This window comes from Triticum dicoccoides, chromosome 5A, assembly GCF_002162155.2.
Source record: "Triticum dicoccoides isolate Atlit2015 ecotype Zavitan chromosome 5A, WEW_v2.0, whole genome shotgun sequence".
Classification (NCBI taxonomy): Eukaryota; Viridiplantae; Streptophyta; class Magnoliopsida; order Poales; family Poaceae; genus Triticum; species Triticum dicoccoides.
Window position 1 is genome coordinate 584728931 of NC_041388.1, and position 17423 is coordinate 584746353.

Consider the following 17423-nt stretch of genomic DNA (forward strand, 5'->3'; position numbering starts at 1 on the left):
TGCCGGTTTGTGTCACAAACCGGTACTATAGGTCAGACCCCTTTAGTACCGGTTCATGGCACGAACCGGTACTAAAGGTGATCGTGGGGCCCCGGCCTGACGCCAGCCTGCCACCACCCCTTTAGTACCGGTTCGTGCCACGAACCGGTACTAAAGGTTCAACACGAATCGGCATTAATGCAAATCCGTTCGAACCGGCACTAATGGTACCATTAGTACCGGACCAAAATCAAACCGGCACTAATGTGCTTCACGTTTGACCCTTTTTCTACTAGTGTTAATGTATGTATAATACAACCCAGAAGATAGAGAAGGCAAATTCTCAAGGACTTCCTTTCGAAATCCCTTTTACTGAGTTATGAGTAGGCATTCAGCCCCACTCTCATCATTAGTTTCCACATGGAAACCATTTTTGCGGATATCCTTAAAACTCAGCAAGGTACGAGTAGAATCTGGATACAGTAGAGCATCCGGGATTACCAATTTAGTACCCATAGGGAGTGTAATTGTAGCTTAACCAGAACCAACAATTACCGTGTCTCGACCAGCAATTGTCATGACACTTCCATTACTCTTCTTGAGTGTCTGGAAATACTTCATCTCCCTAAGATCGTGTTAGTAGATGCACTATCCACTAAACACATTTCCTCCTCCATTGTATTATTCCTTGAAGTTCTATAGAGTAAAAGAACAAGGTTCAGTATATAATCAAACTCTTATAGAATCAATACATACATTACAAACTATATATGTCTTATACTTATTACAAGCCCTATGTCACACGACATAGCTAACACATTATGCCTAAGGACATAACTTATTTTACAACACATGTAATATGTCTAATAACATCATTACAATATTTAGACAAATGAGACTAAATCTGGTCTCCATATATGTCAGTAGAACCAAATTCCACTAGCATGTCATCGACATCTAGTATTGGATCTTCCACTTGCTGATTTTGCTCCTGGTTGTCCATGTTCAGAGAATCATCTCGAGAACCATCAACCGCAGCGGTACCATCTTCATTTCCAGTGAAGTGTGCTTCATACTAGTTCCCCTGAGCCTTATTGCCCTTTCCAAGTGACTGTTGGTACAATTCCACCAAATGCTTTGAAGTGTCACACTTCTTTGCAATGTGTTCCTTACAACCACACCTGAAGCAACCAGTGTTGCTAGCCCTTTCATTCTTCTTGAAAGGACCTTTGCCCTTTTGGACTCCATACTTATTTTGCTTCTCATTACGCTTCCACTTTCCACTGAATGTCCTACGGTTCTTTTTGAAACCATTGAACTTTTGAGTATTCTTAGAGTTGAAGTGTGATTCGGGCAGAGGCATCGTTCCTATTGGACGAGCCAAATTGTTCTTCTCAAGAAGCTCATTATGCTTCTCTGCCTGAAGCGACGAGTAAATCAACTTAGAATACTTCTTATACTTTTGCTGACGATACTGTTCAGCAAGTATCCTCATAGAAGGATGGAAAGTAGAAAGCATCTTTTCAATAAGATCAGCATCAGAAACTGCACTATTACAGAATCTCAACTTGGAGTTGATCTTATGAACAACAGAATTGTATGCAGCTACAGACTTAAAGTCTTGGAATCGGACCAGTGCCCATTCCTGTTGTGCTTCAGCAACATCACCGCCCTTTGTTGATCATATCTCTCCTTTAAGGAGTTCCAGAGTGTCAGAGGGCTCTCCTCCATCAGATACTCTGTCTTTAGGTCAGGGTGAAGATGATGTCGAATGAAGTGCAACGCCGAATACCTTATTATGTCTGTTACGGATGCAGTCCCTTGGGCAGGTGTGGTTATAGCGGAATTGAGTCCCTTGGCCGTCAAATTGATTTTGATATCCATTGCCCATGTCAAATAGTTAGAACCATCAACGGCAAGTTCAGCAAACTCTTTTTTAGATATGTCAGCCATATCCTGCATGCAATCATCATGCTTATTAATTTACTCTCATAGAAAATTAATTGTGTTGTAAATAAAACAATGCATGTATATTGATCAACATATAGCAATTGTCAAATTGCCGGAACATATACGTTGACATACATTGTGCTTGTAGAATACAGTAATACACACTAATTACTGAACAATATAATATAGTAATTTACACAAATTACTAAATAGCTAGTCACAACTTCAAACTGCTAGTCAAAGAACTAAACAGAAAAAGAAAAAAGAAAAAATGGTCCTAGGTCGCATACAGGGAGACCCAAACCAGTAGCAGAGCCCATTGCTACAGTACTGCTACAGTAATTTTCTTTTTTCCCCTTTTTTCTTCCTTTTCCCGGCTCAGAACGAGGCATAGGTCACAGCCCATTCGGCCTTTCGGCCCAACAGGCCCGGCACCGCTTTGACCATCGCATAAAAGAGGCTGACGGTTAGGGTTTCCCCTACCGCCCCAATCCTTTTCCAGGCGGCGCGAGCCTCCTCTATTCCGGCCGCCGCGCCGTACGCGCGCTCACCGGCGAGCCGCCGGCGGTGAAGGGGCGAAATCCTCCTCGTCCGACGAGGGGGTGTAGTCAGGGATGTCCATCCCATTCCGGTATCCATTGGCGAGGCCGAGCGACGCCGGGTTCCAGGCACCCTGACGACGTGTAGGGCGATAGTCGACGGCGGCGATAGAACGCTTGAAGAGGAGACGGCAGCTCGCGCCTATGTGGGGCGGACCCGCGTTGCTGCTTGTGCCAGCATCGTCCGCAGCGGGCGTCCCTCCTGTCCCTGCGGCGTCCACTTCAGGCCCTGGACCGGCGCTGCCACTTGCTCCTGCAGTGGTGACTGCGCCTGTGGTGGCCATGGCGCGTCCTGGAGTCGGTATGAAGACGAGGCCATCGCCCCTGGCGCTGGCGACACGAGTCGAAGCCGGGTTGTAGCCTCATGCAGGTACGTTGTTGACAATCTCCCACCCCTCCTCTGCCGGTGTTGGTGATGGCAGACGTGTGCCTTTGGAGCGAGCGGGGCACAGGCCATATCCATGCACTCGGCACCACCGTGGTGGTGTGGAGCAGCAACTGCAGGCTCTGGCACGCCCATCCCGACGTTCTGCGGCGATGGAGCACTCTGTCCGGCGACTAGCCCTGGGTCTAGACCCTGGCGGTTGTCAACCGGAGTGGTCAGGCGTCGGTTCACCGGCGTGGCGCGATGGGGTCGTCCATCGGCCCCATGATTGCGGCGTCCTCCAGCAAAGTTCTGGTGGTGGTTAATGCCGAGGCCAGGAACTGCTGGTGGTGCCCCCCATCGATGGTGGACGAACCGGCGGCGCTGCTCGGCAAGGAAGTGGCGGCGACCTTCTTCCCAGAGAAGACCAAGGAGAAGGGAGGCGATGGACGGCATCCTCACCGTTCCGAATCCTTCTCCGACGAGTTTCCTTTGTGTGGCCTGTCGCTCTCACTGGAGAGTCGTGCTGATAACGTGTGAAGAAACAGTGCGATGAACAGTAATGATCGCTAATCCATTGATAATGATGTTGTACATATTTATACCTCCTGAAGAGGCGCATCGCACAGGCGCGATGGTTACAGAGAGCGAGAATAGAGGGACGCGTCCGATAGATTAGGATCGCGACTGTTCGGAAAGAAAACCGCATGTCAGTTCCATAAAATAGAGATTTCATTAATTAAACTAATTAATTAATCCTAACACCAGGAAAACTGCGTGCATCACTCTGCCACGTACCAGTGGCAGTTCCGCGAATACCCGGCGACGGCATGGGCGATACACCACACCTACTAGACTACATGAGCTGAGCTTTCGTGCCTTCACCCGCCATGCGGACGCGGAGACGGCCGGGGGGTCGGTCCCCGCAGAGATGAGAGAAAGAGACGAGTTTGTACTAGAGCCCCGATTATTGTCGAGTCAAAGTCAAGTGCCAGCGGTTGATTCCCCGATACGGGCAGCACAGCAGCGCCACCCCAACCAAATGTCGTCTTTAACCTTGCCTTAACCACAGCTTAACACACCCCGTCCAGCCAGGGTCTACCATTAACTAGCGCTTTTCCTCCATGGCCAGCCCAGCCGATCTGTTCCTTGCAACTCCCCGTTATTGCTACTAGAGGTGTAAAAAACTAGGCTTAAGCGTATGCAAAGCTGCAGGGACGCGTGCGTGTTAATATATGGCTCAAGGCCAAGAGATTACAAGGGTTACTTAGGCTAGGATTGATCTCCAAGTAATCTAACAAACTATGGGATCATATCTCTAAGCCTAACCATATTACAACAACCATACTCACGCACACGTCATAATACAATGTTTAACACTCCCCCTCAATCACAACTTTCTAAGTTGAGATTGTGCATAAAAGCTTCTAATTGCCGCAAGGTGAGAGGTTTAGTAAACCCATCCGCCACCTGATCACCCGTAGGTATGAATCTGATATTCAGAAGTTTATCAGCCACTCTTTCTCGAACAAAGTGGTAGTCAATTTCAATATGCTTCGTCGTGGCATGGAAGATTGGATTAGCAGACAAATAGGTTGCACCAAGATTGTCACACCAAAGTGATGCTGCTCTTGGATGAGAAACACCCAACTCTGTTAGCAAATTCTGAACCCAGATAATCTCTGCAGTGGCATTAGCGAAGGCCTTGTACTCAGCTTCTGTACTTGACCTGGATATAGTTGGCTGCTTGCGAGCACTCCAAGAAACCAAATTACTGCCAAGAAACACTGCAAAGCCTCCTGTTGATCTTTTATCATCAGGACAACCTGCCTAATCTGCATCTGAAAAAGCACTTACAAGCATCGAGTCTGACTTTTCAATTTTCAGTCCATGACTCTAGGTCCCTTGAAGATATCTAAGTATCCTCTTTACTGCATTCCAATGTGCAGTAGTAGGAGCATGTAAGAACTGACATACTTTATTTACTGAATATGAGATATCTGGTCTAGTTAATGTCAAATATTGTAATGCTCCTACAATACTTTTGTACCTGGTGGAGTTCTCTGCTCCAAGGATCTCTCCATCATGAAGAGACATTTTCTCAGAGGTAGACAAAGGTGTAGATGACGGCTTACATCCTTTCATGCCCATTCTCTGAAGTATTTCCTGCACATATTTTCCTTGTGACAACACAATTCCATCTTTTGCATTCTTTACCTCAATTCCAAGGAAGAAGTGAAGACTACCAAGATCCTTAAGTGCAAACTCCTTGCTCAAGTCCATAAGAAGAGCTTCAACTGCTTTGGACGATGCTTCGGTGCCTTAAGGCACCTACCTTTGTGTCTATGACATGTGGGTCCAACAGGTGGCTGGCCCACATGTCAGTGACCCAAAGGCAGGTGCCTTTAAGGCACCGAAGCTGCGTCCAACTGCTTTAGATGATGAACTAGTGACAACTATATCATCAACATAAATAAGCATAAAAATGGTTATCCCACGTCGGTGATAGGAAAACAATGAGGTATCTCCCTTTGAGGGAGTAAATCCAAGTGATTGTAACTTAGAGGAGAGCCGAGAGTACCAAGCTCTAGGTGCTTGTTTTAGTCCATATAGTGCCTTATCAAGTTTGCAAATATGACGTGGTGCATTTGGATTCTCATACCCAGGAGGTTGTCTCATGAACATTTCCTCTTACAGAACACCATGCAAGAACGCGTTCTTTACATCTAGTTATCTTATGCACCAACCTCTAGATACTGCAACTGAAAGAATCAATCTAATAGTAGCAGCTTTTACCACTGGACTAAATGTATCCTCATAGTCAATGTCGTACCTCTGCTTAAATCCTTTAGCAATCAGACGTGCCTTGTATCTGTCAATGGTGCCATCAGATTTCCTCTTTACCTTATAGACCCACTTGTAGTCAATTACATTTCTGCCTCTGACTGGTGGAACTAGATGCCAAGTTTTGTTCTTCATTAAAGCAGCATACTCTTCATCCATTGCCTCCCTCCAACGAGGTTCACCCAATGCTTCTCCAAAATTTTGTGGTTCACCTGTTGCACAAAACGAGCCCCAAGGTACACAGCCATCTTTATATATTTTAGGTTTAACAATACCACTTTGAGACCTGGTGTTGGAGCGCACAGGAGGTGGCGGAGCTGGTCGTTCAAGTTGCTGTAGAAGACGATTTGAAGAAGACGACACGGCTGCACCGGAATCATCCTGAGAAGATTCCAGAGAGAGCTCCTGTAGCGGATCCAGATCGGGAGACGGGATCGCCTCTCCAGAACTGCCACTTGGCGCACCTGGGCTGGCCTGCAGCATCCTGTCGGGCGCGTTCCCGCCCGCGTGATGTGGACTCCGCTCGTCCACATCCGAGAGCCGACCACCCGCGCGTGGGAGTGGGCCACCAGGCCCCGCCGAGGCTGGCTGTCAGGCGACGCGACGGACCGCGGGCCCGCTGCATGACCGAGACTGGTCTGCTGCCGAATCAGGAGACGGCGCGGATCTCGCCGGGGATTCTCTTGCGCCTGCGCCGACTGACGCATCTGGCGCCACGGATCTCGAGCGATTCGCCCCGGGATTGACGTCTGGTTCTTCTGCAGCCTCCTCTGTCGTTTCTGCATGCATAAAATCATGCGAATTTTGTCCAAAATCTTCTCCGTTTTCCTGCATACTTGCATCAAGGTTTTGATCAAAGGTATTATTAGACATAGACATGTGGTCAGCAGCATCTACTACTCCCCCTTGATCAAAACGAGGTGATGGCAGAAGATGAACTGGTAAAAGAGTGAGCTCTTTGCGTAGTTGAGCACCAGCATTGGGATGGAGTGTGGCGAAAGGAAACACATGTTCATCAAAGACGACGTCCCTAGAAATATAGACACGACCAGAGGCTACATCGAGGCACTTGTATGCCTTGTGTAGGCTGCTATACCCCAAGAAGACACATTGTTTTGACCTAAATTCAAGTTTGTGCTTATTGAAAGGACGCAGTTTAGGCCAAACGGCACACCCAAAGATGCGGAGAAAGGTATAGTCAGTTTTTTTTGCCAAAGAGACGTTCAAGTGGAGTTTGGTTTTGGATAACCCTACTAGGGACACGGTTGATAAGATACACAGCTGTAAGAAACGCCTCGTCCCAAAATTTTAAGGGCATAAAGGCATGGGCAAGAAGGGACAGACCAACTTCCACAATATGCCGGTGCTTCCGTTCTGCAGTCCATTATGCTGGTGAGCATGTGGACATGAGACGTAATGAGTGATGCCAATGCGTTCAAAAAAGGAATTGAGTTTTTGATACTCACCCCCCCAATCCGTTTGCATAGCAAGAATTTTGCGATCAAAGAGACGTTCAACATGTTGTTGAAAGAGATGAAATTTCTCAAACACGTCAGACTTATTTTTGAGCAAATAAATCCAACTAAACTTGCTAAAATCATCAATAAAGCTCACATAATATTTTTGTCTGCCTACAAAGACAGGTCCAGGACCCCATACATCCGAAAAAATAAGCTCTAAAGGAGCTTTGGACACACTAAAAGACTTAGGATAGGGAAGTTGATGGCTCTTGGCCATCTGGCAAGCATCACAAACCAGCAAATGATCTTGTTTATTTGACACAGGAAGACTAAAATCTCGAAGAATTTTCTGAACCACCGGTAATGCAGGATGTCCTAAGCGCTTGTGTCACCGTGAAGTAGATGGTTTGATCACACTTAGAACTTGTTGAGAAGGAGCATCTTACCGGCCAGAGATAGGAAATAAGCCACCACTACTCTCGTTTTGAAGAATGGTCCTCCGAGTGGCCCGATCCTTAACAAAAAAGGTTTCAGGGTAAATCTCAAGAAAAGCATGATTATTTCTGATGAGTTGATAGGCAGAAAGTAAACTTTTGTCGGCATGCGGAGAGTGAAGTATGTTCTTGAGATCTAAGGAGCCATGAGGAGTAGATAGAACTGAATGACCGACATGTGCAATGTCCATACCTTGACCACTTGCGGTGTGGATTTGCTCCGAGACGGTGTAACGGTCATGAACAACAAGCTTCTTCGGCTCATCGGTCACGTGGTTGGTTGCACCGGAGTCGAGATACCAGTTGCTATCAACTCCATAGGAGTGGACGGTGTTGGCAGAACGGTTCCCACCGCCGCCACCACCACCTCCACCACCAACAGGGTTACGCACATTGTTGTTGAAGTTGCGGTCGTAGCGCTTCTTGCAGCGCCACGCACCATGCCCCTCGTTCTTGCAGATTTGACACTTCTCGCGGTCACCACAGTCACCGCGATCACCACCCTGGCGAGGCGCTCCGCCAGAGCCGCCACCACTAGAGTAGTTGTCGAAGAAGCGGGCGCCCGTGTTGTTGTTGTTGTTGTTGTTGTAGCCACGGGAGCCGCTGTTACCGCCGCCACGAGGGCCTCCCTGGTTGGAGTTGCCACGGCCTCCGCCTTTTGCAGCAAGGTTGGCGGAGTAGGCGGAGGTCTGTGCGGCGATGCGTGACTCAGCAGCAAGCAGCAGCGAGAATAACTCGCCTAGGCCGATGGGCTGGTCGGTGATGGTGCGCGTGGAAACGGCGGAGACGAACCCGCTGTACTCCGGCTCGTGCATGAGCCCCTGGATGATGTGAGAGACAACAACATCTTCATCCAGAGGCCTCCCGGCGGCTGCAAGTTCGTCAGCGAGCCCCTTCATCTTGGTGAAGTAGGCAGCCGCCGTCATGTCGCCCTTTTTGGTGTGGCCGGTCTGATCGCGGAGCTGGATGATGCGGGCGCGGGATTGCGAGGAGAAGCTCTGGAGAAGAGCGCTCCAGGCGGCGACGGCCGTCGTGCAGTTGCTGACCTGCAGGAGCACTTCGCGAGAAAGGGAAGCGATCAAAAACGAGAGCACCTGCTGGTCCTGGGTAACCTAGATGGCGTGCTCTAGGTTGGCGGCGACGGTGACCTCCTTCTTGCCGGCGACGTCCCTCTCCGTGCGGATTTCGGCGTCGGGTTCCTTCTGGGAACCGTCCAGGAACCCCATCATGCCCGCCGCGCGAACATGCGGTAGTACCTGCGCCCTCTAGACAAGGAAATTCTCACGGTTCAGCTTTTTCGTGATGGTATGGCCGATGGAAGCGAGGGAGGGTGCGGCCATGGCGGAGGAGGACGACGAAGACATCTAGATGCGATGGAAGGGAACGGCTCTGTATACCATGTAAAAAACTAGGCTTAAGCGTATACAAAGCTGCAGGGACGCGTGCGTGTTAATATAGGGCTCAAGGCCAAGAGATTACAAGGGTTAGTTAGGCTAGGATTGATCTCCAAGTAATCTAACAAACTATAGGATCATATCTCTAAGCCTAACCATATTACAACAACCATACTCACGCACACGTCATAATACAATGTTTAACAAGAGGCAGCATTTCGTACGTGCCAGCTGAGCCACCACTCAAGGAATACGTACGTGCCAGCTGAGCCACGTACGAAATGCTACACGCACAGTAGAAATGCGATGATCGAGATGAAAATCCAGTTGAGATAAATCCAGGCAGCCCGCCAACGGGCCGGTGCGTGCACGTCAAGTAGTCTGCTTTAACTACGTACTTTATATACTAAAGCAACGGCTGACAATGACTCGCCTGCCTACCACCGATCGCTCGGTCCGCACCACTGTCGTATCAGGCTATCACTTTTAACTGTGCTCCCGTCCCGTATATCCGGCCGGCCGCCTCTATCTAATCTAATCCATACGTACGCGCGATGCGTTTTGTACAAGAACATATTCAGCTCCGTGAGGCCGATCCAAACTGTTGGCATCGACGAACAACGTAGAGGCGATTTTATTCCGACAAAACTCGACGCCGGACCTGTAACAGATCCGCCTCAGATAGCATAGCATAGCATTGGATCCGGACCCGGCGACGTCTCAAAGACGTACGGCCTTCTTTCTACTGCGCTTATCCGGACGAACGAATCTGTTCGCCGGGCACATCGACCAGTCGCCGGGTGCATGGCGAGATAATAAAGCCGGCCCCGGGAAAACGAATCATCGTCCTCGGCTGCCGCCGTCAGCTCATCCGTGGAATATCTTGCTTTGCCAAGTTGCGCCGGCGAGCGCACGGCCACGAACGAGTGGCGGCAGGCAGCGGTGGTGCGGGCTGTAGGCGAGCGACGGGAGGCGGCCATGTCGCGCGCGAGAGGATTAGACAGAAAAGCTGAGAAAAGGTCCCCCCTTGTCGTCTTCCTCGTACCGAAATGGCCTTTGCTTAGCCCACACTACCTCCCCGCGCTTCTCCTTCCCTCCCAAGGCACCACCACAAATACCAGGGGCAAATGCAGAAAGCAACCGACCTTTTTTTTTAAAGAAAAGGCGCAAAAAGCGACCGGATTAACGCGTAGGCGTACCAAAATACACTCCATTTACCAACGGCTTTAATACGATGGGCGCATGGCTAAGCATCGATCTGGCCATTCGGCACGTCATTTCGTCAGAAGAACGCCCCATTCTGGCGGCAGTGCTGGACATTAAGCGTCGTGGGACCCACCCGCCAGCCACACACGGGAGACCATGGCGTCCAGTCCAGATTTCAGACGGCCCTTCGACGGATCAGGATCAAAAAAATACGCAATGCAATGTGCCTACGCGTCTTTCTTGTACAACATGCGCACTACACTGGAACGTGCGGCAGTAGCTACAGCTAAGCAGAGCTTGTTTAGCCTCCCCCCCAACTACACTAGATTAGCATTAGTCAAACCAAATCTCCCTCCACTGGATTAGTTTACACGTAACTCTACACTCGGGTTATTTTCCTCGCCGCCCGCCGCGCGTCCGGTTCGGTCGATCCATCTCGCCGGCCAGGCCAGCGGCTACTCGGCAATGGCGCCGAGATCCGGCACGAAGTCGCGCCCGAGGCTGGGCGCCCTCCGCGACCGCCGGCGGGACCCGCCCTTCGCGCCGCTCCTCGCCGCGGGGGCGCCACTGGCCGAGTCGGGGAACACGAGCGGGCCGTCGTGGTCGCCGGCCAGCGCGGCGCTGGCGCGGATCGCGAGCGCGGCCATCTCCTCCGCCTGCAGCGCCCGCCGCCGCATCGCCGCGGGCAGCACGAAGTAGAGCTGCCCGGGCTGCAGCTCCTCGTCGCCCAACACCGCGGCCACCGCGCCGCCGAGCTCGAGCCCGTCGGCGCTGCACAGGAAGCACGCGCCCGCGGGAGCCGCCGCGGCCTTCATGGCCTGCGACGCCCGGGTGCCCCCGGGGAACCGCTGCAGCTGGCCGTCCGCGAGCACGACCCTTGCCGCCGTGGCCTCGCCCACCGCGGAGGCCCCCGTGACCGCCGCCACGGCCGTCGCCTCGCACGAGTTGCACGCGCCCATGGTAAAATATTATAGTAAAAATCGGCGCCGAAGTTTATTAATCCGAGGTGAAGGGAGGAGCAGAGCTCGAGCTGCGCGCGCACGGCGGTGGTTGTGTCTTGTGGGGAGGAGTGAGCCGTGAGCGTATATATAGGGGGCGACAACCCGCCGGGCGGTGTCGCGGCGGAGGAGGAGGATGCCAACCTGGAGGTTGTTGGGGACAGCTTGCATGCGGGGCGCGCGCGTAAATGCGCGCACTGTGCGGACGTGTACCTAGGGACGTCCCGTCTGGTAGAGTACACCACCTCAGACTAGCCACAGTGCGAGTAACTTTACTAGTAACATTGGGTCCAACCCAAAAAATTTGCTTATGTGACAACGAATTAATAAGGAGAGAGCTAGTTGTAGTAATTTAGCTAGTTACTATAACATCACATGTCCTAATGCAATATAAGTCTATAACATAATAAATAAATCTTTGCATGTTACCACACTTGAGTTACTACCCACTATAAAGATAATAACATAGTCTAGAAAAATATGTATGTTGCTAGTGTATGTTACTTTCCATTGTGGCTAGTCTATATAACCTACTGGTACCGGCGTCGCGTTGTGCGGAGCTGTGCCGCATGCATGGCACGTTGGCACTGCGGCGGCCCACGGTTCAGTGGCTGCTGACGTGGTAACACATTGTGTAGTAACTGTGTGCGTGCGGGAGAAACAGAGGACGGGCGTGCACAGGAGCAGAGCGCTGCTTTATCCCACGAGCTGAAGGCGAGTGAGTGGGATCACTGCATGTCAAGTCCCAAGCACGAAGTGAAGCGGTACTACTACATTGTGTCGTGTGATGCTTCTTTTTCGCCGGCGAGATCATTTGATCGTGTGTGCTGCGCATCATTGGGCAAAGCAAAGGCGCTTAGTTTTTTGATCTAGGGGTATTTTAGATAGGAGCTTTTGGAAGCCGAGGAAACGGCGAGGAAGAAGAACGGAACGGGGAAAAGGAGATGATGGTTGATGATTGCAGTGGGGGAGGGGCCGCTTGCATGCAGGATCACAGAATCGGCGGAGGATCCGCCAAAGTTGGCAACTTCGCGCCATTTTCTCCGCCATGTTGGATATGGATTTCCTGGATCTCCTGCGCAAAGTACCAACATCGCGCCTATCATGAGGCGCCAATGCAGGACTTGTTAAGAAACGTCACATATTCAAAAGATAGACAGTAGTAACCTGGGGTTTTCGATATATCTCGTTTTAAAATATTATTATGTTTTTCTTTGAAAAGTCCATATTTATAAGACTTAACCAAATTTATTGAAAAATACTACGAGTATGTACTACTCTCTCCGTTCCTAAATATAAGTCTTTTTGAATATTCCACTATGGACTACATACGAAATAAAATGAGTGAATCTACACTCTAAAACATATCTATGTACATCCGTATGTAGTTTCTAGTGAAATGTCTAAAAAGATTTATATTTAGGAACGGAGGGAGTATATGCAATGTCAAATAAATATCACGAGATGAAGCCCTAAAAAAAATCACGATTTTATATTTATGTGATAAAATTAATAGTATATTTTTATATTCTTGACAGTGAAATTAAATGAAGTTTAGGGTTTAGTATAAAATCTACACGCTATATACTTTTACAACCGAGGGGGGAATTAAAGTACTAGAATCTCCCTCTCTCTATATATAGCGCGTCCTTCGAATGGAAAGAGGTAATGTTCAAAAAAAAAGAATGGAAAGAGGTAATGTTAAAAAAAAAAGAATGGAAAGAGGTAAAGCGTTCCCGCAAGAGAAAAAGGAAAGAGAGAAATGATCGATCTGCAAATCGTTTCTCTCTTTTTCTTTCTCAGCATCAGTTATTTCTAAACTTAGGCATAGGATTCCTTGCGGCCATTCGTACGCACGCTTCACCCATGTTTGTATTGCTCTACAGTTCATGAGCGTCCTCCTCTGCCTGTACAATGTCAGATTTGTACAGCTACATGCATGCATAGTCAGCCCCGGCCCCGCCGCGCCCTGCAATCGCTCTGAGATCTCTCGCTCCCACGCTTTCATGGCCTGCATGTACAGTGCAGCAAAGCTTAGCTGGGCGCGCAGTGCTTGCCATGCCCCATAAACCATCGTCCATACGCCATGCGTGGACTCCGGAGCCAGCCAGAAGGAAACGGGCCGATCAGATCGAGATCGGGAAAAAAGAGCGCCAAAACTCTCGAAAACATGCAGCATTGTCCATGCTAGACGTACGTGCGTACAACTGGAGAACAGAGAAGTTGCCGCCAGGCGAGCCCATGCTCCGGCCATCATTGGCACTGGCTGCCCTTGAATGGGCGGACGAACAGCGCAGCGCACAGTTTGATTTTGTGTTGCGTCCGTCCGTGCGTGCGTCCGGATCGCGCAGCATTTCCTCCTCCGATCCTCCGACACTCGCCAATCATCCGTGCCCCCGAGCGATGCACGCACCTAGCCGGGGTCCCGGAGCCCAGCCGATGGCGTCTAGGCAGGCCCTACCCGCCCCGCGTACGTACGTACGCTATGTGGACGCGCCCGTTGAACTGGTGAACGTCGCGTCCTACAGCTCATAGCAGTGCCCGGTGCATGAACCATCACCGATCACCATCTTCTTCATCCCTTCACCCGTTACTCTCCCTGGCTGAATCCATGCATCACAGGTCACAAGACTGGACAGATGGCAAACATTACAGTGTATTATAACTGCACAGTCTGTTACAGTGTACTACTTTCTTTATCTGTTCTGACAACTGGGTTAGTTAGTGTGTGCAATCAACATCAAAAATTAATCTCGGTACCGGATTGCTCGCGCGATGCACTTACACTAACAGCCCTGAATTTTCTACGCAAAAGGATTCCACGTGCAACGAACGCAGCTGCCACCAAATTAACCTCTGCTCTCGTCTCGTCAGTCCTCTCAACCGGGCTACCGAACACATTTCTCTGCACTGCAGCGCCAGGCTTGCAGTCAAACGGCTTGGATTATCTTAGTGCTGTCGCTCCAACACAACGGCGACATCTACGTTTTGTTTAAAAACCCTAATCAGACCCATGATGCACTGCATGCGACCGCGGAAGTGTAGACGCGCGGGGGAGAAAAGGTTCGCTCTGTTGGGCGACGGGTGATCACGCCGAATCTACGGCCAGCTCGCCTGTTCTCCCCGGCGTGCCGTGGTGCCGACACCGGAGGGACACCCGAATTCTCGGTCATGTGCCGGATCCAACTTGCCTCCGCGACGAGAATCATCAGGGTTACAGGGTACGTACCTACGCTACGCTTGCCAATGCCTCATGGCTGGCTAACTCGCTGATTTTGACATTATGAAAAGAAGCATGTCGCTGTCTGTCAGGTATCAAGGCGAGGCGGACGATGGAAGCGGTGGAATCGTTTTCGTTGCCCTGTGGTTGACCATGACTGGCGAGACTCTGGAACGTACTAGATCGGTGCTGGCTCTGGAACCTACTAGATCGGTGCTTCTTTTCCTCTTTCTTTGCCCGTGGATCTCTTCTCTCGGGTCGTTGTTGCCGTGGCCGTGGGGCGCAGCTCCACGAGCCCGCAATGCTGCAGATGGCTACCCTGCAAGTTGCACTGCCCGTTCGCGATCCCGTGTCGACAGTTTGTCGAGAAAGATGTTGAAATCTCAAACTGTCAACAGTCCATTGAAAGAGGTCTTATTAGCGGTTGTGGGAGCCCGGTTGAGTGGCGTTTTTTCATTCGAACATTGACCAAACAGCTTGCTCGGACGTTTTGAGACAGATATGGGGCACCGATCTGTGGATGCTCTAAGTACTGTTAGCATCCACATCATATATGATTAGGATATACCTTGTACATCTATTACCCCTTGTTATATATAATGAGAAGACACACACCCCTGGAGTTCGTGCGATTTCCTTCAAACCTCTCGATTTTACGCATTACATAGGATCATACTAGGTTTCGACAACATGTCAATCTTAAATACTCGACATGATTTTGCAGTTAAGGATCTTGGTCCTCTCCACTATTTTATGGGCTTAGAAGTGACTCACATTGTTGCTAGTCTCTCTCTCACTTAGAAGAAATATTCTCCGGATCTCCTTCAACAAGCGGGTATGATGAAGTGCAAACCTATTACTACACCGATGTTGGTGTGCTTCTTTCTTCCGAGGGCGCTACAGAGTATCGCAGTATTGTCATCACTCGGCCGGATCTTTCTTTCATAGTTAACCATGTCTGCCAATATCTTCATGAGCCTTATGACACACATTGGTCTCCAGTTAAACGCATTATGTGTTATGTTCATCGCACTGCCTCTTTTGCTTTGCATCTTCGTCCAACGTCCTCTGGAGTATTGTCTGCCTTTTCTGATGCGGACTGGCTGGGAGTCATGATGATCGACGATCTAAGCGGGATATGTTGTGTTGTTTGGGTCAAACTTGAGCGCCTGGAATTCTCGAAAGCAAGCCACTGTTTCTCGGAGTAGTACGTAAGTTGTTGCCAATGCTATTGCTGAACTCATTTGGGTATAATCCTTGCTACGCGAGTTGGGTATTCCTCAAGATATACCTCCAATTCTATGGTGTGATAATATTGGAGCCTCATACCTTTCATCCAACCCAGTATTTCGCGCAAGGACGAAGCATGTCGAAGTTTACTTTCATTTTGTGTGGGAACGAGTTGCACAGAAGCTATTACATATCAAGTTCACCTCGTTTAAAAATCAACTTGCTGACATTTTTACTAAACCGTTGCCACTTACTTTGTTTGAAGTCTGTCAGATCAATCTCAACCTTCTCAACGCCAGTTAAGATTGAGAGAAGGTGTTTTATATAAAAAAAATGCATCTTGATGTTCCGTGTAATGCGCGAGCATCTTACTAGTTGATATATGAAATGAAACATGTCGTTTTCTGTCAGGTATCAAGGCGAGGAGGAGGTTGAAGAACAAAGAAAAAATGGGGATCAGATGGAAACGGTTGGCTCTCACGGCGTGGCGTGCGGGTGATGTGCGGGATTTAACAAAGATCGATCAGACTGCCTATTCTCATCTTATCTCACGCTATCATGTGGAATCGTTTTCGTTGCGCTGTGGTTAACGATGATTGATGAGACCCCGGAATGTAGATTGGTGGTTTTTCTCTTTCCTTGGCCGTGGATATCTCGGGTCGTTGTTGCTGCGGCCGTGGGGCGCAGCTGCACGAGCCCGCAATGCTGCAGATGGCTACCCTGCAAGTTGCACTGCCCGTTTCGCAATCCCGTGTCGACAGTTTGTCGAGGAAGATGTTGAAATCTCAAACCGGGAGACCATAGTTTGCTACTGTACTTCTCAAACCATTTCGGCGCAGGTCCATCTCTTGGGGAAATAGTAGCATTCATGCCATGTTCAGCTCTGCAACTTGGACAGGTGAGCATTCGTGGCCATCCAATCCATCACCATCTTGGGAGGAAAAGTCTTGACGTCTAGTAGTAGATCGCATATCGGCATATGGATCAGGGTTCCATATGCGATACACTTTTGATTTGAGAGGTAATATGTGACACATTGTTCTATCTGATCCTACACTTGTACAGTTTTGCATGGCATGGCCTCGTCGAGTTGTTTCCAGCTCAACCTTAGCATCACTAAGGGCATCTCCTTACTAAAGGCGTCTCCAACAAATCCTAAATTCTTAACTAATAGTGTAAAGTTTCTCTTCTATCACATCTTTCTAATTTTCTCTAGGGAAATAACTTTTGCTCGCCTAACAAATCCCCTAAAATCTGATCCTTTTAAAAAATTGAACATAATTTTTCACACAGATTCATTTGAAACACATATTTAAACTACTAATGTGCACAATTGGATACCGACACAACATTAGCATCTTACATACCATAATTAAATAGTCCATCTATTAACTACACTATGTTGCTTAAATTTTAAGACCTCACAGTCAATTGAGGTCTCCAGTTTAGAATAGGGCCACCTAAGTCAACAATTCCCTAGGGGTTATGTCATTCAATTCTTTTAATTCACTATGCTTCCTAATTTTGAAGCTCTCCTAATCGATTGCCCATGTTCCCTAATTTTTAATGCCTCCTAGTCAATTGAGGTATTTAATTTAAAATTGAGTCACCCAAGTTCTCTCATTCAATTCTTTTAATTCACTATGCCACCTAATTTTGGAGCTCTCGCATTCGATTGAGGTATT

General features: G+C 49.1%; 1 protein-coding gene across 1 annotated transcript; it reads right to left on the reverse strand.

Moving 5' to 3' along the window:
- Positions 1-10488: 10488 nt before the first annotated feature.
- LOC119297972 lies at positions 10489-11507 on the reverse strand. Its single transcript, XM_037575540.1, has one exon. The coding sequence runs from the start codon at positions 11247-11249 to the stop codon at positions 10746-10748; it is 504 nt and encodes a 167-aa protein (XP_037431437.1). The 5' UTR covers positions 11250-11507; the 3' UTR covers positions 10489-10745.
- Between the last annotated feature and the right edge of the window lie 5916 nt (positions 11508-17423).